Source organism: Grampus griseus (genome assembly GCF_964374135.1).
Source record: "Grampus griseus genome assembly, chromosome: 6".
NCBI classification, from domain to species: domain Eukaryota; kingdom Metazoa; phylum Chordata; class Mammalia; order Artiodactyla; family Delphinidae; genus Grampus; species Grampus griseus.
Window position 1 is genome coordinate 98,782,419 of NC_139000.1, and position 21,821 is coordinate 98,804,239.

Here is a 21,821-nt window from a genome sequence, read left to right on the forward strand (position 1 = left end):
TGAGCAAATAATGGGAGTTACAGTTTTAAAAGCAGGAATTGGTGTAAAACTAAAGCATTCTAAACCTAATGTGCAATTGTCAGTTATTGATGCACTTCTTTTCCATAAGTATCAGAAAGAAATAGATGAGAGTAAATACCTGAAGAATTTGGGGAGAACTGTGTTATTCTTCCATCTTTCTTAAAAACGCATTGAAGTATAACATACTTATAGAAAAATACCCAAATTACAAATGTACAACTCAATGAATTTTCTCAAAATGGACGTGCCTCTGTAATCAGCGCCCAAATTAAGGAATGACACATTTATCCATATTACTATTGATGGACATTTGGCTTTCACATTTGGGAACTATTACATTTAGTGCTGCCATGAACATTCCTATACAAGTGTTTTTAGCATGTATCTCTGTTGGGTATATACATAGGAGTGGAATAGCTGGGTCATAGGATATTTACATGTTTAGCTTTAATAGATCCTGCCAGTTTTCCAACGTGTTTGAACCAATTCCGACTCCACTGGCACTGTGTGACAGTTCCAGCATCCTAACCAGTGCTTGATGTTGGCCTTTTCATTTGAGTCATTCTAGTGGATATCTCCTTGTGGTTTGGATTTACATTTCCTGATGATTATCGAGTTGAGCACCTTTCACTTATTGGCCCTTTGGATATTTTCTCGTAAAGTACAGATTCAGGTCTTCTGCACTGGCTTTGTAAACTTTTTTTTTAACTTTTTAAAAATAAATAGTCTGCCTATATAAATACTCTCATTCAAAAAATGAGAATATTCCCCCCCCCCCGCATTGACTCCACTGCAGTTGTTAACATCTTAGAGATCTGCTGATATATGTATAAAACTAAAATGGCTTTGGCCCACAAGATTGCCTTCTAGGTAACTTTATAAACAAGGAGAAACCTTGCGTGGAATGTTCTTTTCAGGCCATTTAAACTATCAGCATTTATTATTAGTAAGAAAGAACAAAATAAAAGTAGTAATAAACACAGACATAACTTTTTAAAACTTCAGCCACTAGAATATATTGCCTTTTTGGTTTCATGGATTTGTTTTATGAATTCTGATTGGAAACAGTCAGCTGGTAATATTACTAATTATAGTAGTTAATTTAGAAAAAGAAGGTAGCTTAAATTTTTCCTTTTAAAAAATATTTATCTGTATAATTGTTGGGGTTTTTTTCTGCTTACAAGTAATATCTGGTTGTGGTCAAAATTTTTAAAGTTATGGAAATACATGACAGAAATTAAAAGTCTCCCATAACCTCAGTTCCCAGAGATAATTGTTGCTGTGTTTTCATCCAGATTTTCCTTTATGAATTTGCTAACATATATCACAAATAATATACTCTACATACTGTTTTCCCACTTGCTTTTTTTTTAATTAGAGTATAGTTGATTTACACTGTTGTGTTAGTTTCTGCTATACAGCAAAGTGAATCAGTTATACATATACATATATCCACTCTCTTTTAGATTATTTTCCCATATCGGTCATTACAGAGTACTGAGTAGAGTTCCCTGTGCTATACAGTAGGTCCTTATTAGTTAATCTATTTTATATATAATAGTGTGTATATGTCGATCCCAATCACTCACTTTTATCCCCTCTGCTTTCCCCCCCCTGGTAACCATAAGTTTGTTTTTTACATTTGTGACTGTATTTCTGTTTTGTAAATAAGTTCATTTGTACCATTTTTTTAGATTCCACATATAAGCGATATCATATGATATTTGTCTTTCTCTGCTACTTGCTTTTTTATACATATAAATTTTTTTTTAATTTATTTTTGGCTGTGTTGGGTCTTCGTTGCTGCACGCTGGCTTTCTCTAGTTGCGGCGAGCGGGGGCTACTCTTCATTGTGGTGCGCGGGCTTCTCATCGCTGTGGCTTCTCTTGTTGCGGAGCATGGGTTCTAGGCGTGCAGGCTTCAGGAGTTGTGGCACGTGGGCTCAATAGTTGTGGCTCGCGGGCTCTCGAGCGCAGGCTCGGTAGTTGTGGCGCATGGGCTTTGTTGCTCTGCGGCATGTGGGATCTTCTGGGCCCAGGGCTCGAACCCGCGTCCCCTACATTGACAGGCGGATGCTTAACCACTACACCTGCCACTTGCTTTTTTAACCTAACAATAGTTGTTGTTACTGGATTTTTAGGAGTTTTGAAAAACATTATCTATGATAATTGGATATTCATTATAGACAATAGGAACGCTTTATTGAATAGATAAAAAATAAAATTTAATTAGTATATCAATTTTATTAGCCTTATACACCTCTTAAATCATTCATTTTCTGGCAGGTTCAGTATGCATCTTTTAATTTACCCAACACAGTTTTTTTCCGAATACACAGAAAAATTCCAACTAAGGAAGATCTAAATTAATAGAGTTTATGAACAGGTTGGAAGTGGCTTGATTTTTCAGCAATTCTTTTTATATTTCAGGCATCCTAATCATGAAAATTCAGCTACCAAATTGATAATTCTGACTACATATTCTTCGTGAGAACTTCTCTGGATTGAACCTGTACTTTTCACTTTGTAATAGGGTGGTGCTTCTGATCATTTCAGGTGGTTTGGGTGGCTGTCAGATCAAGGATGTACTTTGTGGAGAACCTAGTCATCCAAGGGTTATGCTTGTTTTCTAGTTCACTACTCAGCATTATTGGGAATGTCATCAAATCCTTCCTAAAAGCGAGTATCCTGGTGTCTGATTGGAAATCTCCAAGTGGATATTTTTTTTCCAAGCAGTGAGGCTAAAAGTGTATACTGTCGGGCTTTTTAAAGCAATATGTGACAAATTAAAATAAATTCCAAGGTATTCTGCTTTCTGGTGTAGTATAACATCTAATGCAGAAACAAAGTCTTCATTTTCCTGTAACGTACAGGCAACTCTCCGGATAAATCATTAAATTCTGAGGTCCATAGTCTCAACTGGTTGCACCTTATGTTGAAATGAGAATAATTGAGCTGCATTTTCTCTATCCAGGCTTAAAAAACTGTATAAAATAACGTTGTTGCTAAATATTAAGGAAGATATATTCATTTAATACCTTCATGGTAACTGTTGTTGGTGAAATCCAGGTGGTTTAGGTTTGGAGGTTTGACTGTCTTGAGTTTCTTGTGCTAAAGCAGTGCTTTGCTAGTTGAAGATCACTTTCCAGTTTTGTTGAGTATTTCACCCAGACATGCTTTTATGTTCCAGTGGGACCAGATGGACGTTTCTCTGTGGATTATCAATTTGGCAGCCTCAGGAATAGAAAATAGACATTCTTCTCTGGAGGCTCTTCTGTGACTGAACCGGCATCATGTAATAGATGTCCTTATTAAGAACTGGTTGAATGGAAGAAGGGACTGCGTCAAAGGGGAAACACGGTGGTGTGTTGGCTGCTAAATGTGAAATAACTAGTTTCCATGGCTAATCAAACATTGTAGGATAAATTGTTTTATTCTGGGTCCCCAAAAAAGGTGATTCAAAGTAATCTATTAGATTTGCTTTCGAAACATTAGGATCCAAGAGAACAGAAATGTAAATGTCTCATTCCCCTCTCCTTCAATGCGTAGTACTGGCAACCCAAATAAAATGACTTGGTTTTTAGATGTTTTCACTAATTGTTTGGGAAAACAAGATTGTTTCCCATTTGTTTTTCTGGAAACAAAGAACTAGAGCTTCGGTTCTTCAAACTGTTTGTGTAAATGGTCAAATTACTCTTTTGTTTTTTAAACGGTCTTGTTTCCTAAGCTGAGAACTCATTAACAGACTTACCCTGCAGTATGTTTTTGTCTGCTAAATTAAAGCAAATCAAAACAAAGCAACAACCAAAAAGCCCACCATAACCTGCATGTAGTTTTTTAGCAGTAAGGAACTACCGGTGACAGATGCTTAGCCATCGTCTTGTGAACAACTTTGTTGTAGTAAACGAAAACAAGAGTTGCACTGGGGGAGCTACCAGAACTGATTGATCAGACTTCAAGGAGAGTCTATACCTTAAGCAGCCGGACTCTTTAGGGAGTGTCTGTTGAGGATATTGGGAAGCTCGTAGTGCGTGGTAGCTGTGGAGGTTAGGAGGCTGCTGCTGCTCCCTGACACCTAATACCAGATTGTATAACTATCTTTCAGTTTCAGTTAGGGTGTCTTTCTATTGATGTCTTCTGTGTTACGTATTTTGAAAATAATTTGTCCCCTTTTAAGTTAGTCATTTCATGGGGGCGGGGAGGGGGGAACCAGCCTGCTGGGTTGAAACAAAAACGTTGTGAAAGAGATTTAATCCCTTGCTTAGGAATGTGGGGATTTATAATTAAACTGATTCATTGGATGTTTGGCCAGTACTGGCAGGCCTAACACTGACTTTCACATGTGTTTTATGGAATAAATGTAGTTAATTAGCCTTATTATCTATCCCTTGTATTTATATGCTATATGAAAAAATCAGCTATTGCTTATAGAACTTTCATTACTTGAGATCTGGCTTTGCAAGTAGTTTTCTCTGTGCTTTTGAATTGAGGAGGGTATTAAGGGGGACCTCTGGAAGTCAGAGAGGAACAGATTAAACGGGAGCCTAATCAGAGTCCCAAGATGTTTTGAAGGGTGGTTTGTTTATCTTGTTTTGGAGTGCAGGTGGTTGGTTTGTAGAGGGCTCCCTGGAGTGAGACTGGTGATCTCCGTGGGTCAGTATTTGTCTTTCTTGTTTTCTTTAGGTTAATGTTTGAAATTTATTAATCAGATTGAATAAAATAGGTATCCTGCCCTAAGGGCTTTACTGCTTAGTAGAAAAGCTGTGATTTATAAAGTCACAGCATAATGAAATAAAGTGATAATGAAAAGCCTTGGGCAGACTGTGTAATGTATTTTAGGCTATTTACACAGGTTGGTTTGTCTAATTATTATTTTGTTGTTGTTGTTCTTGTCAGAATTGTCTTTTCTAATAGTAGGATCCATCAAACTATTTAAACCAGATCTTGCTCGCTGCTGTAGAAAATACGCTCAGAATTTCTTCGTAATGTCCAAACTGGTCCTTTGAAAACTAGCAGATGTTTGCCCTTCTCTCCAGTCAGTGAAAGGTGACAGTTACTTGAACTCTTACACATTCCTTTCCTCTTTGCTTTTGAACACATTAAGTGGAAGTGGATTTGCATCCCTTTGGGGTTTTGACCAAAGCACGTACCCATCTCCTTCCTGCCTCCCTGGAACTGGTTCAAGATTTGGAAAGAAGGGTTTGTTTGAGGGCGTTTCCCATGTCTTATCTCTGAGCACATGCTAGGGTTGAATTTATTTTGACCCTGCGTTTTAAATTTGGATCCAAAGCAAGAGTTTAAAGTGCAACAGAAGAGAGTCCGCTGAACTTTAGACATGAGGGATCCGGGGAGGAAGGTACGTACTTGCATTCGGAAGCTTTCGCATAGAGGTTGGCCATCTTTGTGCAGACACATAATTGTAAACTGATGACTACTAGGCAAAGTATGTAAAGATCTGTGTGATGCTTACATTGGGTGTTTATGTGCTTAATTGTACAGTGATGACTCTAGTATTCATAATCTTGAAATTGATGGCGGAGCAAGTAAATTCTGAATTTTTATTTGAAAACCTTTTGGAAAAGCTTAGGATAGCTATTTGCAAGGAAAAAAATATGTCATTTGTGATTGACCTTTAAGGGAATGACTGAAAAAGTATCTAGATATTTTAGGCATTCTATCATTTTGTCTTCTAAAGCATCAAATAAAGAAGGCTATAAATGGTTATTATTAAAGGTCACCCAGATTCTCCTCCATGTTGAGAAGCAAGTCTCTCTTCATTGATTATTATTTATCTTTATCCAGTAATTTCGAGCACAAGTATAGTATAGATACTTGGATCTATAGTAGGCTCGACTGATTTCTTTTTTGACTGATCTTTTCCAGAGCCTGGCCCAACTAGAGAATCTGTGCAAACAGCTGTATGAAACAACAGATACAACCACTCGACTCCAGGCAGAGAAAGCCTTGGTTGAATTCACCAACAGCCCTGATTGCCTGAGCAAGTGCCAGCTACTCCTCGAAAGAGGAAGTGTACGTAAGATTTGAAAAATCCTAAAGGGTAACAGCTTCAGGAAAATATATTCTGGTTCTGAGTTTAGGGGTGGATTGGGATAACTTCTGTTCCTTGATTTTTCTAAGTACCTCTGCCTTCTTAATTTCACTTTTAAAACGCACCACACCTGCCAGGTTGGCAAAAAAGGCCTTACAGACTCATCAGGGAAAATCTCATTGAGGAAAAAAAAAAAATGTCATCGAGCGTATATTTTTGTCCTGTAATTTTTCGTCTTGAATCAAATTTCTGGGACTCCTTTTCTGTTTTTTACACTTAAGTACCACTTCGTATCCTTTACAAAGAAGACAGGGCTGTATATAATTGACATTTCTTATCCACAAAGTTCATGTCACCTTGTAAGATCCCTAGTCTTCTCTGTTTTTCCTCCCCTGTACCACAGCTGCTTCTTGTCTTAGAAGTGTAGGGGAAGAAATTACCTCGACAATGAAAATTACAGGAAGTTACAGTTTTTAAAACGGAATTAGAACCTCTTCCAGCTTAAAAATGGCATGCAATGATCAATAATGCTCTTAATGAGACATGATTTGATTAAGTTAATATTTTTGGCAAGATGGAGGTCTTGGGAAGGGTAAGCATCCAACCAGGGTATCACGAAAGGGCATCAAGAGAGTTAGAACCCCAGCTAGACCGGGAGCCAGCAGAGTAGACTAGAAGGAAATGTGAAAAGGAGGAGAGCAGTTAATTTGTTGAGAGTATAGAATTCTAGATGACTTCATTTTTGAATTTGGTTAGTAGTGTTAACAGAATTTATTCAGTAAACTGAACAAATTATAGTTGGCTAAATAATATCCTTTAGTAGCTGAGGGAGCTAACTCTTTTCCCAGGTTTACAAGATTAACAGTCATGGTCAGAGATTGTGTAGGGCTCTGTTCTATTTTCAGATTTTTTTGTAATTCCTTTCAGTTCCTTGGTTCTAGGATTGATCCACTTAGATTTGTACTGTGGGAGATGCACAGCTAGCTCTCATTTGACTCCCACTGGAGCCCCACAGTGTCATTTGTGACACTGTTAACTCCAGTTCCTCATGTTGTCAGTCAACAGGCTGGAATAAAACAGGGTTGGTGCAATACTAAAAACACTTAATTATAGTGGGTTCTTCCTTTTTAATCTCTGTTGACTTCTTAGTGACTTAGCAGATTTATTGGAATTATATGCAGAAACCATTTACATGTTATATAGTGTATAGATATACACTATGTTCTATAGTTATAGTAGCCTGTCTTGCATTATTAGTGATTTGACACACCTGCTTTAGTCAGTTTAAACCATGTTCAAGGGTGTTGAATAAAAATCACATGTCAAAGTCACTTTTATAGATTTTTTCCATAAACTTAAGTTATTTTTATAACTGATGCGATGATGTAATGCATATGGCTAGCCTACTGTCTTAAGGACTTATAGTTTTATGGGAAATTATGTTTGACCCTTGATTAAATTATTTTGATGATTCTGAGTCTGTCCCTGTTATGTGACATTATATAATATAGCCACATGGGGGAATCTGAATTTGCACACGGCTCCTCCTTATACATTATGATCAGATAGAATACTCTGATTCTCCGTAAGGTTAAAATTCATTAAAATCCACACTTGAGAATGATAATGCTATTCCATTGCTTAGGGCATAATTTTTCTTTCTCATAAATAATTGTTATGAATTTACTACTAAAACCAGCATATACATTCCCCAAAGCTGTAGCTGATTGGTAGTTGTGCTGATGGGAAGATAGAATTGGGGGATTAACTACCCAGCATAATGTGGTGGTTCCTTCTAAAACTACTTCTTGTCTTCTTTTTTTTTTTCCCCCTCTTTCTAATGCCATACTATAAGAATATTATGAGGTGGAACTTTTTGAAACATCATTATAACAAGGCTGTTGGAGGGAGAAGATTGCTTGATTTAAATGAAAGAAGAGATTTAGCTTCTTTTCTGAAAAGAGCCCGTGTAACTTCTGCCCCCTCAAAGTGATACAGATACCTGTATTAGATTCAGTTTGATCAGCCATTCACTTTATCCTGCCCTTTGTTCATGACTGAAATCAGCTTATGAGCACATATGCTTTGTGGGGCTCATTTTTCCTTAGTATGTGACCCTTTAAAATCCTGAGGATTAAGTATAGCAAAACCGATTAATTTTCTTGAATTCGAGAACAGATCTCCAAGTTAAAAACTTTATGACTGACTAACTCAATAAAATTGAATTCTAAGTCCTTTCCCCCCTCTTTTCACAGTCATCTTACTCCCAGTTACTGGCAGCTACATGCCTTACAAAGCTTGTATCGCGCACAAATAACCCTCTACCATTGGAACAACGAATAGATATTCGTAAGTAGAGAGTTGTCTTTTTTCTCTTAAAGAAATTAGTTTAGTGATGTTCTGGTAATAGTTACATTTATGTTGCTTGTCTGATAATGTTCTGAAATTGCTAAGCATACAGAATATCTAGAATCCAGTTTCTTTCCAGAATTTGGGCTTAAAAGTGAAGAGGACCCAATATAATTGCTTCTAGATAAAGCCTGCATTATCCTTTCAGTTTTCAGAAGGTTTCTTTCATTCAGTCTTTACTGTCGCTAATAACTAAGAAAAACATTGTTAGGGATTTTGAATTCTGTGCAGACCATGCTATTTAACCATCGAGGGATAGATTCAAGGCTGCCTTACCTCAGATTCTTCATTGTGACACGTTGTATATTCTGAGTTGGAAAGCCTATGAATCTTAAATTCCAAGTCCCATTTCTCAGTAGTGTGAATAATTAGGGAAGTTTAGGGTAAGTAGTTTAAATTTACCACTTCTTAGACATTTAAAGATGTACACCCTTCCCTGGCAGAGCCTTCTACGACGTAGATTACTTTTGTTTTATAGGGAACTATGTGCTCAACTACCTTGCCACTCGGCCAAAGTTGGCTACTTTCGTGACACAAGCACTTATTCAGTTATATGCCAGAATCACAAAACTGGGCTGGTTTGACTGTCAGAAGGATGACTATGTCTTCAGAAATGCAATCACAGATGTCACAAGGTTTTTACAGGTATGATTTATGTATTTCATGGAATAAAAATGGGTGAAGCAATATATGCTTACTTATATATTGATCTGTAAGTGGAATTACTTGGTATATATTCTTCTGTGTCTTTTTAACTCTTCATGTGTCTCGGCTTTACATGTTTAGATGTCAGTACAAAACCTGCTTCATTCTTTCTAATGCTTACATACCATTCCAGTTTAAAATACCATAATTCATTTAACTCTTATAAGTGGGCATTTAGTTAGTATCTATATCTTGACTTAAATAAATACTTCAGTGAATATCCTAGTGTGCGTGTGTGTGTATATATATATCTTTTTATACTTTGAGTTAAGTGTGTTTATAGTGTGAATTCCCAGCCTTTGAATTATTCAATCAGAGGGATGTGTGTATTTTGGGTTTGCAAGGATATTTCCAAATTACCCTCAAAAAAAAGTTGTTCCCTGCACAATTAAAAGAATGCCTATTTCCCTGTACCTCCACCCTGTGACCTCAGCTTTTTTATTTTTCCAGTTTGGTAGGTAGAAAGAATCGGTAGCTCAGCATTTGAGTTACAAATGAGACAGAACAAATTTTCATATGCTGATTTACTACTTATTTTTGTTTTTCTGTGAACTTCCTGTTTATATCTTACGTATTTTTTTATTGGGTTCTTTGTCCTTTTTTGTGTACAGTCTCTTTGTGAATTATCTTACACGTGCATCGTTTATCTTAAATGTGATTTGCTGGTTTCTCTTTCTGTGATATGTATGGTATGATACTTAAGGGTATTTTTTAAATACATAGGGTTTCAATTTTGATGAAGTCAGATTTAGCAGTCTTCTTTTATGGCAGGTTAGACTTCATGCCCTGCAAAGCAGCAGTTTTAAACTACAGTTTCTTGCTACATTGTCTAGGCAGTTTTAATAGCAGCACGGGACTCTGTTATTTCAAAAGTATGACTGCATTCCAAATGCTGAAATCAAGCTGCACAGGCCAACTCTTTCTGCCTTTTTTTTTTTTTTTACCAGGATAGTGTTGAATACTGCATCATTGGTGTCACAATTTTATCTCAGCTAACCAATGAAATTAATCAAGTAAGTGCTACAGCCTTCCTCATTGAAGTAAGTGCCATATTTTTTCTCAGTATTGGTGTTTTCTGCTGTGTGTGGGATGATCTTTTTTGGCAGTTGTGTGCTTTTGCGGTAAGTGATTAATGCCCTTTTGAAACAAAATAGTTCCATTGGGTTTCCCTCTGTAAGTGCAGTCTACCTCACTCTTAATATCCAGATCCCCTTCTGTCTCCAGAATATTTTTTCCTCTCATCTCAGCTTTCCTCAGTGGTATTAATGTTCATTGTTAGAGATGAGAGCAATGGTCCTAAGTCAGAACTTAGGAAACCAGCATCATTGGTGTGCCCCTTCTGCTGTATAAATAAATGTGTTTGTAAAGATTGAAAAATCAGTTCTCATGTGCTATTATTAAAGATTTTGCTGATAATCTTTTCAGAATGCACGAAACGTTCTGCTAAATACCAGGTAATTTTTTTAAATCGTCATTGACATCACAGATAACTACAGAGGAAACACCAGTGGCTTTCTTTTGCTCTGGCTCTTATTTTTAGTCATTTACTTCTGTATCCAGCTAAAATGTTATAATTATTGAACAGGCCAGAATTAATATTAATTGTAACATCTCACCCTTCAGTTGTCAGCTATTAATTACATTGGCATCATTGTTGCTACTGCTCATATTTATGCAGACATTTCTATTAACCCTGAGAAATTTTAACTGTGAGTTGGTACTATTTTAAATGCACTAGCTTATAGTCTGTTAAAATCTGGAGTCCATATTGTGTTCTCTGTCACATGCAATCCCCATTGCGGTTGGTAATTATCGAAATAATAGCTCACACTTTTGAGTGATTTCTATGTGACAGGCACTGTTGTAAGCACTTTACTTATATTAATTTTATTCTCACAATAGTCCTGTGAGATAGGGACTCTGGTTATCCCATTTCCTAGATAAGGAAACTGAGGCTCATAAAGGTTGAATAATTTGCCTACAGTGTCACAGTTACCTGGCAACAGTATATGAATTCAAACCCATATAGGCTTATTGCAGAGCCTGTGCTCTTAGCAACTAACGTATTATTTACCCACTATTACCCCTGTAGTAAGAGAGCATGCGTTAACTAAGTACAGAGATGGTGGGGTTAATGCTCTCCCCTTTGAAGCTTGGTTCCAGAAAATCCATCAGTGTTGGTATTTTTAAAATCTTCGAAATTTTGTCTTTTTTAAGAAAATAATAGAAATGTGTGTGACATATTTAAGATGTAATTATTCTCTGTATTATGATCAGTATAACAGATTATATATAGCATCTGGTATATAATCTAGCATCACCTTTTTATCCAAGACATTTATGATAACACAGTGACACTGAAGCTAAAATTGGAACACTTTGAACCTCTATGTAACTTAGTTTTCTGTTGGCTTTTTTTTTTTTTTTGGTTGTCATTTAAATCAGAAAGCATATTTCTGTTACCATTCCTATTTGAACTTAGAAATAAAATTAAGGGGGCATTCCATAACTTGGTTGTCTATCAGAAATCTTGCTGCATTTTTTCTTTAATGTGCCAGAAGCGAAATGAGCTCCCTCCTGGTTGAACTGAACAGTATATAGAAGAGATTTAAGCTTACAGTAAATGGTTGGACTGAAATTACTCTAGGCAACCTTGAAATTCCTTTATTGCACTCATTGAGTACCTACTGTGTGTCAGAAATAGAGGGCATACTAAAGAAGTAAAAGACTTAATCCTTGACCACAAAAACCTTTAAAATATGACGAAGAGACAAGAACAGAGGAGTGAATGAAAGACGAATACAACCACTTAAGTACTCACTTCTGTGGTATAGACTACATGTTGAAATAGGTTAGAGAAGGAAGAGAGTATTACAGGCTATCGTCTATCTTAAGTTCATGGCTGTTAGTCAATGACTGTTTTAGAAATTTTGTAGTAACTTCAGCCCTGACTGGATTGTTTACCAAAACCCAAGCCTTGCTACTGTCTGGTTTTGAGACTAAGCCACAATACAACATGATAGAAATTATCAGCAATGTCTTCCAACAGTTTGTTAAATTTTACCTCCCTGAGTGCAGAGGAAATTAAAATTTTGCAGTGGAGATACTCACCTCTCCTTCTGTCTTCCCTCTGTATGCGGTAGAGACATGATATCCTGGCTAGCTGTTATTAGCAGCTTACTGTCATCTGCATTCTCTCACTAAATATGGTCTAACAGTAACTTAAATGTTTAAAATGTATTTTGTTATTTATGTTGGTCTTATTGAAAATCCTTCTAGTTTACTTGAAGTCTACATGAAAATTTTTTTCTTTGCAACTAATTCTAAAACTTGCGTTGGTTTGTTTTTCTGCACAGGCAGACACCACCCATCCTTTAACCAAGCACAGAAAAATAGCCTCTTCTTTCCGAGATTCATCGTTATTTGATATCTTCACTCTTTCCTGCAATCTGCTAAAACAGGTGAGATTGTATGCTGGGACCTGATTCACAGATCCTTTTGAAAGGATGAGAATAAGTGGGGACTTGTTATGACCCCATGAGAGTTTATGCATCTCTTTAATCATCGTCATGTCTCACGTAATACATATGTCCGAGCTGTTGAAGAAACTTACCAAACTGAAAGAAAGAATTGTGATTTCCCTATTTCACATCTATTCCCCTAGGTAAAGAGCAGTATGTGAACACTTATCCCATGCTCCTATTTTGAAGGAACTAGTTTACCACAAAGTTTGAGGTTTTTCTTGTTTGCTTTTTTTATATCCACATAAGACCTTCCTATGTGGAGTAAAAGCATCTTCACTTTATGGTGTTTGGATTCTCAGTGCTTTGAAAGCAGTCTCAGACTACATTGTTAGCATACTAAAACAAGCTGGCTCCCCTGTCCCCTGCTGAGTTACAGGCAGCAAATAAACAAGCAACATCTGTAAGGAAAAGTAGATTTTGAACTTTTAACATCCACTTAGACTTCATAACCTGAAGGGGTAGACAGTATCACAGAAGGAAATTACCAGTTTTAAAATAGCAAGTTGGTATTTCATTTATTGATAGACTTGAACTGAGGAAGAAATGTTAACTTGTGAGTTCTACACATGTATAACCATGTTTGGATGCTTTGTCGCTCTAGAAAGCCAAATGGAATTAGCCTCTGGCTTCGTGTTCGTTTGGGGGTTTTTTGTTTGTTTGTTTTCTTGTTCTTGTTCTCATTTTCCAGTGTGTCTCAATTGTAGTATTAGAAGCAGGTTTGGATTTTTCTTTTGTCCCAGTTAATGATGTCCATCTTTTCCTTCAGTTACCTAGTTTTACTTCAGAATTCCCAAAAAATTCTCAGTTTGGGCAAGCTGCCTCGCAAAAGCTGTTGTAGCTCACAAGCTGCCTCGCAAAAGCTGTTTCTAGAGGGAAAAAGCTTTTGAGAAAACTGAGCCTTGAAACCTCCTCTAATACTGATTCTGTCAAAAACAATGAGCCAGCCAGTCACTGAGGTCACAGCTGGTAGAAATTTGAATCTCATAGTCACCGTAGCTCTGGACCACTATTGAGCTATAGGCCGGTACACTGCTGATGAATAAATAAAATTCAGTGGTGATTTTGTTTTGATTGTGGTTTGAAAGATTTTTGTTGATGCTGGCTATGGTAATGTTAAAAAGAGGAAGGAAGATGGGGCAGGGTGTAAAATTTACTAGAACTCCCTCCAGAGTTTAGTCCCAGCCCTGTCTAGAAATAATAAGGATCTAAAATTCAAATAAAGTAACCAAACATCCCATATTGCTTCAGAATTCACTGTGGCCACGATGCCTACAGCATATAAAGAGTAAGTGTCAAAGGGGGAATTTCTTTAAATACCAGCTTCATGTTTTTATAGTAAATATGTTTTAATAGTAAATAAGGAGCTAGGAGTTTCATAGTGATGGAAGGACTTTGAAGGTGATGGAAGTGCAGCATCTTTGGGGAGAGAAACGTCACTTGACTGTGTTGGAATACCGCCCTCCTTTTCTGGCTTAGCAGCCTCCTCGTAAGTAAGTCTGGTAGCAAGCTTGGAAGAGAGGAGTGATTGTTTGGGGCTCATTATGTGGTCATTTTTACAGGCTTCCGGAAAGAATCTGAACTTGAATGATGAAAGTCAGCATGGCTTGCTGATGCAACTGCTCAAACTCACTCATAACTGCCTAAACTTTGATTTCATTGGCACTTCTACTGATGAGTCCTCAGATGACCTGTGCACGGTACAGATTCCCACCAGCTGGCGATCAGGTAATACAGTCGCGCCCTCTGAAACAGGTGGCCTCTCCACTCTACCTGGAGTCTGCAGGGTGGTCTCAGGAACCCCTGGCAAATCCCCTGGTTGCTCTTAGAGAAAACTTAGGATGTCAGTATGGGTCTTTTTAAAGTCAGAGAGAGGCTGTTGGAGGATCCTCCAGCCGGGGAGAACTCTTTAATTACTGGGTTCCTGGCGGATGTGAGTTTGACCTTGTGTTGATCACCTAGAGACTTCTGATATCTTACTCATTTGAGGGAATTTCTAACTTTAAAAACAAAATCAAATAAAAGAACTTGTGCTTATGCTTGGTATTGTATTCCTAAGGATAAAAATTCTTGCTATGAACAGAGTTCTGATTGTCTTAAGTTGTTTGAGAATCAGAAGAATGAATCCATTTCTTAGAGGAGCTAAAAACAAGTGCTTAAAAAAAAAAAAAGAACAGAAAACAAAAAGCCCCTATTAGCTTATCACTTTCAAATGAAATAAACATTCTGTAAGATAAGAAAGCAGGAAGATGTGTGGAGTCCTGCGCTCGGCGAAGCCATGGGGTGGGGGGGCGGGGAGGGGGGAGAGGCGCTGACGTACAGGTAACGGCGCCGCTGCCCGGTGTGCGGTGCCCCTCTGTCCGCTCCCGCTTCTGTTTCTTCACAGCAAGCACATGGGAAATACGGGCAAGGCGAGCTCCAGTCCCCCACCCGCGCTCCTGCCAGGTCTCCGCGTGAGTCTCTGGCGTCCTACCCCAGCCGGGCCAGCTCGGGATGCCCCGTGGATCTGGGGGCTCTTAAGGGCCTTGCGAACCCGGCGGGCCGAGGCCGTCTTCCCCTGGACCCGGCCGTTCCTGTTGGCTGCAGGCGCAGACCGCGAGCTCGAGGACGCTGGTGTCCAGTTTCCCTTGACCTTGAGGACCCGGGAAGGTCCTATGAGCCATGGCTATGACTAGCGTCAGATTGCCCAGCAGCGTTTTAAGAAAGCCAGATGCCTGGATTGGGCTCTGCAGAGCGCTACGAGGGACACCTTCACATAAACACTGTGCTTCCTGGAATCGATACTTATATTTGTCTAGTACCAAGTTAAATGCTTCAAATTATAAAACACTTTTGCATAACATTTTCTCACTGAGACTCTCAGGGCTTTTAATATCTCAAGAATATATTTTCCCATTTTCCATAAGACTCAAAAGTAATGTAAGCTCTAAAAAATCCACTAAAAAGACTCTGCAAAAAGTGGAAGATGAAGGGGACTCTGATGAAGACAGTGAGCATCATGAGATGAGTGAGCCGGAAGAGGAGCCAGAGGACGACCCCAGTGCGGTCAGAGAGCATAGGGACCTGGGCAAAGTAGTGCAGTCTTTCCGATATGATGTTACCCTGAAGACGGGCCTGGATATCGGGAGAAACAAAGTGGAAGATGCATTCTACAAAGGTGAACTCAGGCTGAACGGGGAAAAATTATGGAAGAAAAGCAGAACGGTGAAAGTGGGAGATACATTGGATCTTCTAATTGGAGAGGATAGAGAAGCAGAAACAGAGACAGTGATGAGGATTCTCCTGGAAAAAGTGTTTGAAGACCAGCAGTGAGAAATACAGAGTGGTGTTACGGCGGTGGCAAAAGTTAAAATTGCCTAAAAAAAGTACGCTCAAATAAATGGATTGCTTTTTAGCGATAAAGCTGCTTTCTAGTGGTGGGGGAAGGGGCCAGGTTAAAAAGAGGACGTTTTTATTAAAATAAGGTTCTCCTACCAAAAAAAAAAAAGCAAGCAAGCAGGAAGATATGCTCCCCGATGACTGTATAGCACCAGAGTGTGCCAGCGGCATGGTGCAGACATACTCAGCAAAGTGCTCTTTTGTCTTTCAGCGTTCTTAGATTCTTCAACTCTGCAACTGTTTTTTGACCTGTATCATTCCATCCCTCCTTCGTTTTCACCTCTGGTGAGTCAGGACCACAATTTCTATTTCTAGAACGTAGCACTGGTGAATGAGCCTTATGTTCATTTTGTTGTACAAAATCATAAAAGTAAAGCATAGAAATACTAGGGTTAGTTATCTAGGCTTTTGAGATAAAGCTTGTCACCTAAAGGTTCTCACAGTAAAGTCTTAATTCCTTCTAAATTGTTCCTGGGAATTCCTTGGCGGTCCAGTGGTTAGGAATTCACGCTTTCACTGCAGGGACCCAGGTTCAGTCCCTGGTTGGGGAACTAAGATCCCACAAGCTGCACAGTGCGGCCAAAAATAATTGTTCCTGTCATTAATGACAGATTGCTGCAGATGTCAAGCTCTTTCGGTCTCCCTTTGTATCTGACTTTATACTATACCTCAAATTGACACAGGCTAGAATGTGGGGAATTCACCTTATATTGTCTATTTGAAGATTGTCAAGACTTAAGAAAATTTCTGAAAATCCCTCAAGCATATGTTACATAAATGCTAAATGGAAGCTGTATTGGGAAGGCATATTTGCATACTTATCCTGAGTAACATTTGAAACCTCTTGGGAATGCTGCATTTCTCCTTTAAAGCAATAATTAACCTCCTCAAATCTCAAAATTCATTCAGGTCCTAAAAGGCGTTGGTCTGATATTTCAGATTGTTGGTATAAAATACCATTGTACAAAACATGCAGAGAAAATACAGTAAAGTAAATGGGTGTTTTGCATAGTTTTTCTGCAGTAGACTACTTTCCTGGTAGTAGTACTTTTCCAAATTAATGTGGACCTTCACTTTAGCAGAAACATGAGTTCATGTTTTTTGTATCGTTAAGTTTACTTCAGGAAAAGGTAACACTTAAGAAGGGTAATTAATGAAAGGACTGTTTGTAAAGGGGTGGGCAAAATTAAGGGAATCCAACAAGGGGTGGTGATGTACACCCCCTGGGGCTAGCAATAGTGGGGAGCCTCAAGGGGCAAGGGAAAGAAACCCTGGAGAGAGCTGAAGCTGGGACTTAGGGGAGGGCTGTTCACCAGAGGTAGAGAAACTCTGCCAACCATGGCCCAGCTGGGGATGGGGAGGGGGCTCCTCTTTCTTCCTGCCCTTGATCTCCTGCTGGTACTTTCCAGTGGTTGAAGCCAATGAGAAGCAAGAAGGCAAGGGAACTTGGCTGTTGTTAGTCAACAGAGGTCAGCCTCCCAGGGAGCAGAGCAGGGAGGAGAAGGGCAGAAAATAGATCTGGAGGGGCAAACAGAATATAAATATCTAGCACAGTGGGGAAAGGGGAAAATGTTTTCATTATAAAATCTGTTTTCTTTAGGGCACAGATTGACTTGGTTATTTCATTATAGCACTACAGAGCAAAGGCTGATTAGCCAAAAGGCCTTAATAAAACAAAAAAAAACTAAATCTAAAGCATTATTTAAACTATGAATTGCTTGGTATTTTCAAGCTTTAAATATATATCTTAAACACAAATCAAAGAAGCCATCAGGGTGGTCAAAGAATAAAACGTAGATGAATTTCCAAACTATGGATTTAACTAGTTGTTACAATCAACCTGGATCTGATGCTCTTTTTATTTTTCTTTTAATAAAGCTGTTTCAGATATCCTAAGCTACATCCCCCATCCCCCTTGATCGTTTTTTTATATCATTATAATGGTAGCAGGGGTTGAAAGAACAGCGTTAGTGCCATATGTAAAGAAGAATATTTACAGCAGGGGAAAGGGTAATGAAAATAGCTATACAATCTTTTTGATCATTTGTGTTTGGGTTGTGCCCTGCTTTAGGTATTATCCTGCTTAGTACAGATTGCCTCAGTTAGAAGATCCCTGTTTAACAATGCAGAGAGGGCCAAGTTTCTCTCTCACCTTGTTGATGGTGTTAAACGAATACTGGAAAACCCACAGGTAAGATTTTTGAGAATGTATTTTTATTTGTGTGTGTATATGTGTGTATGATTAGTATATGCCTATCTGTTACGGCTCCAAAGAAAAATCAATCTAGAGGTCACACTTAGCAGAAATCATAGAAAACAGTTCAGTCTGTTTAAATCTTCAGAAGATTTAAGTGAATCTTAATCTTTGTAGATTTAAATAATACCCAGAAGAGGAGCTTGTATCCTCTAGCTTCAGGAATGTAGGAATTGTGGGAAGGGATCCCCTTTGGTTGTTGTTGTTGTTCATTTTTATTGGAGTATAGTTGATTTACAATGTTGTGTTAGTTTCAGGTGTACAGCAGAGTGAATCAGTTATACATATACATATATCCACTCTTTTTTTTTAGATTCTTTTCCCACATAGTCCATTACAAGGTATTGAGTAGAGTTCCCTGTGCTATACAGCAAGTTCTTATTACCTATTTTATATATAGTAGTGTGTATATATCAATCCCAGTCTCCCAATTTATCCCTCCCCCTCTTATCCCCTGGTAACCATAAGTTTGTTTTCTACATCCGTGACTTTACTTCTGTTTTGTAAGTAAGTTCATTTGTACCCTTTTTTTTAGATTCCACATGTAAGCGGTATCATACGATATTTGTCTTTCCTTGTCTGACTTACTTCACTCAGTATGACAATCTCTAGGTCCACCCATGTTGCTGCAAATGGCATTATTTTAGGGAAGGGATCACTTTGAAGGAAAACAAGGACAGAGCTAGTCATTTTTCCCAAAGAAACTAAGAATCTAAAATTTGTTTTTTGTTTTCATTTCCATTTTTTTGAATGTACATTATTTACCTAAGTATATAGGGCTACATTTAGGTGGGAGGGGAGTTATTTCTCGTTCAAATATTTATTCCATAACTCAGTTGCCCTTTTTGTCTTTTTCAGTCCCAGAGACTCAGCTAACACCTCCTTTTTTTAAGTATTTCTTCTTCACACTAGAAAATATCATAAAAACAGTTCACTTTTAAATATACTCTGTTCTCTCCCTCTTTTTAAAAATTCATTTATTCTATCAACAAATTGTATGGAGCCGCCTACCATGTGCCAGGGACTCAGTGGCAGCAAAACAAAACCTGCCCTCCTTCTCTAATAGAGGAGGACATATGTAAGGAAACAAGTATGCTGGTGTAGTATGCAAACAGATGAAAAGTGTTTGATATAAGTATATAATAAAATACATAAACACACTAATATAGGAGTATGTTTATTGTAGCAAAGATGATATAATATATGAAATATTTGTGTAACTTTGCTACTGTAGTTTAGTTGTGCTTAATGACAGATTTGACAGATGTGAAAATAAAAATCTCATTACTTTTCATTTGATTGGTGGGAAGCAAACAGACCAGTCACATCTTAGATCGTGCCCGTTTTCTGCCATTAATCAACTTTACAGCCCTGGGCAAGTAGTGTTGTCCTCCTGGGCTTCTGTTTCAGACTTTTCCAATTGAGGCTAATAACCCCATCTCACAGGATGATTATTATGGACAGATGAGATAATAGATGTAATAATCCCTTTTAAAAGTGACTTTTTAAAAAAATGCTTTTAAACATTATACAAATGTGTCATTCTGAATGATGACCTGCAGCAGATTCCCCCCTGTCCTCATGCCATCCCAGATGTCATTCGGGAAGAAGTATAATGAACCACATTTTACATTTTATTTTCCTCCCTGTGCTGTCACCAGAGTTTATCAGACCCAAACAATTACCATGAGTTTTGCAGACTACTGGCCCGATTGAAGAGTAACTACCAACTGGGAGAACTAGTAAAGGTGGAAAACTACCCTGAGGTCATCCGATTGATAGCTAACTTCACAGTGACCAGCCTACAGGTTTGTCTTTAATTGCTTGTCCTTTTCTTCCTAAACGTTGGAACCTCTTCTCTTACTCACTGGTTTTATTTAACCTTGTAAGAATTTTTTTTTCCCTTGGCAGAAGTGAATGTAAGTATAGGGCAACCCTGCACAGAGTGCTTACTATTGCAGCCTACTCATTCACATTACAGAAGTTCAAGGAGTGTGGTTAGAGGAGCATAAGGGAACTGCAAGAGTAATATTTAGATTCAAGACTGGGAGAATTCCCTTGTAGTCCCCCAAAAAAGGCAAGATTGGAACAGGGAGCTGGGCAGAAGAGTGAAGAGAGACTCAGCGCCCTCTCTTTCTTAGTCATGTGTAGGCAGTGGTTCTCACAGGCGATGGCTTGCATCAAAATCATCTGGGGAGCTTGATGAGAAATGCAGGTGCTTGGGTCCTACCCCCATAATTTCTGGCTCACTAGGTCCAGGGTGGAGCCTTGGCGTCTCTGTTGCTAACAAGCTCTCCACGAGATGCTCGTGCTACTGATGTTTGAGAGCCAGTTACTCAGCCAGCTCAAAACAGCTCTTGTCATTGGATGTTTAATCTCTGAAATACCACTAAACACATTAGACTAGTTGCCATGCACAGAACAAAGCCCATCAAAGTTTATCCTCATTCTCTCGCTCTCTTTTTTTTTTTTTTTAAGAAAACTCTTTATCCTTTGTGTCAGATGGCATGGGACTAATGTATTATGTACAAAAATGAGAACTATGCCTCCTATTCTCTTGGTTTTCCTTAGCATTGGGAATTTGCCCCAAATAGCGTGCACTATCTCCTGAGCCTGTGGCAGCGGCTGGCAGCCTCCGTGCCATACGTGAAAGCCACAGAGCCCCACATGCTGGAGACTTACACTCCTGAGGTCACCAAAGCCTACATCACATCCCGTTTGGAATCTGTGCACATCATACTGAGGTAAGGAAACTGGGCCAGCCTCCCTCTTTCCCCACAGGTATCCTGGCATCCGACTTGCCAGAGATCAGACACCCAGTTGGCAAAAGCGTACTTGATATGAGTCATATCGGAGCTAACACCATAATGGGCATTTTTTTCACGTTAGCACAATAGCTGAGGAGAGCATAAAGTCCAAAAGAAGAGTTTTTCTCTTTAATATCCTATTCATGTCCCTACTTCACCAACCATAGCAGTATCTTTGAATACAAAGTATATCAGTATAATGTTTGTCCTTGCCAGTGATTTCCTTTAAACATGAGAGAAGCATTTATAAGCTATAGATGACAACAATTATGATGTGTAAAATATAGGTGCTTAATGTGAACTTCTAAAGAAATGAGTAGATAAATAAGCTACACAATGCAGAGCTTACTAGAAGATGTAAGAATTCCAGGCAGCCGATCACTGACTGCATTATACTGACACATGGTTTCTGTCTTCCTTGACTACTAACTGGACCAGAAGTCTATAGTAAAGAAATGTCAGACCCTTTAGAAATGACCTATGTAAAATGGAGTTATTCTAGGGACTTCCCTGGCGGGGAATGGTTTAAGACTCTGAGCTTCCTGCGGGGGGCATGGGTTCGATCCCTGGTCAGGGAACTGAGATCCCACCTGCTGCATGGCGTGGCCAAAAAAAAAAAAAGAATGAGGCTATTCTTTGTGTAGGGACTTATCTTGTATACTTTTTTCATTGGCTGTT

General features: G+C 38.5%; 2 protein-coding genes across 4 annotated transcripts in view; both read left to right on the forward strand.

Moving 5' to 3' along the window:
• Nucleotides 1-21,821, forward strand: part of XPO7 (exportin 7) — an 86,068-nt gene that overhangs the window by 42,603 nt on the left and 21,644 nt on the right. For 2 of the 3 annotated variants that reach the window (XM_082655736.1, XM_082655738.1), the window contains exons 2-11: nucleotides 5,904-6,050; nucleotides 8,325-8,418; nucleotides 8,957-9,123; nucleotides 10,131-10,223; nucleotides 12,540-12,644; nucleotides 14,267-14,432; nucleotides 16,294-16,367; nucleotides 18,154-18,273; nucleotides 19,998-20,144; nucleotides 20,908-21,080. In XM_082655736.1, coding sequence (XP_082511862.1) covers nucleotides 5,904-6,050; nucleotides 8,325-8,418; nucleotides 8,957-9,123; nucleotides 10,131-10,223; nucleotides 12,540-12,644; nucleotides 14,267-14,432; nucleotides 16,294-16,367; nucleotides 18,154-18,273; nucleotides 19,998-20,144; nucleotides 20,908-21,080 — 1,286 coding nt within the window. The remainder of the gene's footprint in view (nucleotides 1-5,903; nucleotides 6,051-8,324; nucleotides 8,419-8,956; nucleotides 9,124-10,130; nucleotides 10,224-12,539; nucleotides 12,645-14,266; nucleotides 14,433-16,293; nucleotides 16,368-18,153; nucleotides 18,274-19,997; nucleotides 20,145-20,907; nucleotides 21,081-21,821) is intronic. The other variant, XM_082655737.1, reaches the window with a different exon arrangement.
• Nucleotides 15,366-16,174, forward strand: LOC309823462 (mitochondrial transcription rescue factor 1-like; the record flags this gene model as incomplete). Its single annotated transcript, XM_082655739.1, has 1 exon — nucleotides 15,366-16,174. The coding sequence occupies one exon, from the start codon at nucleotides 15,366-15,368 to the stop codon at nucleotides 16,014-16,016; it is 651 nt and encodes a 216-aa protein (XP_082511865.1). The 3' UTR covers nucleotides 16,017-16,174.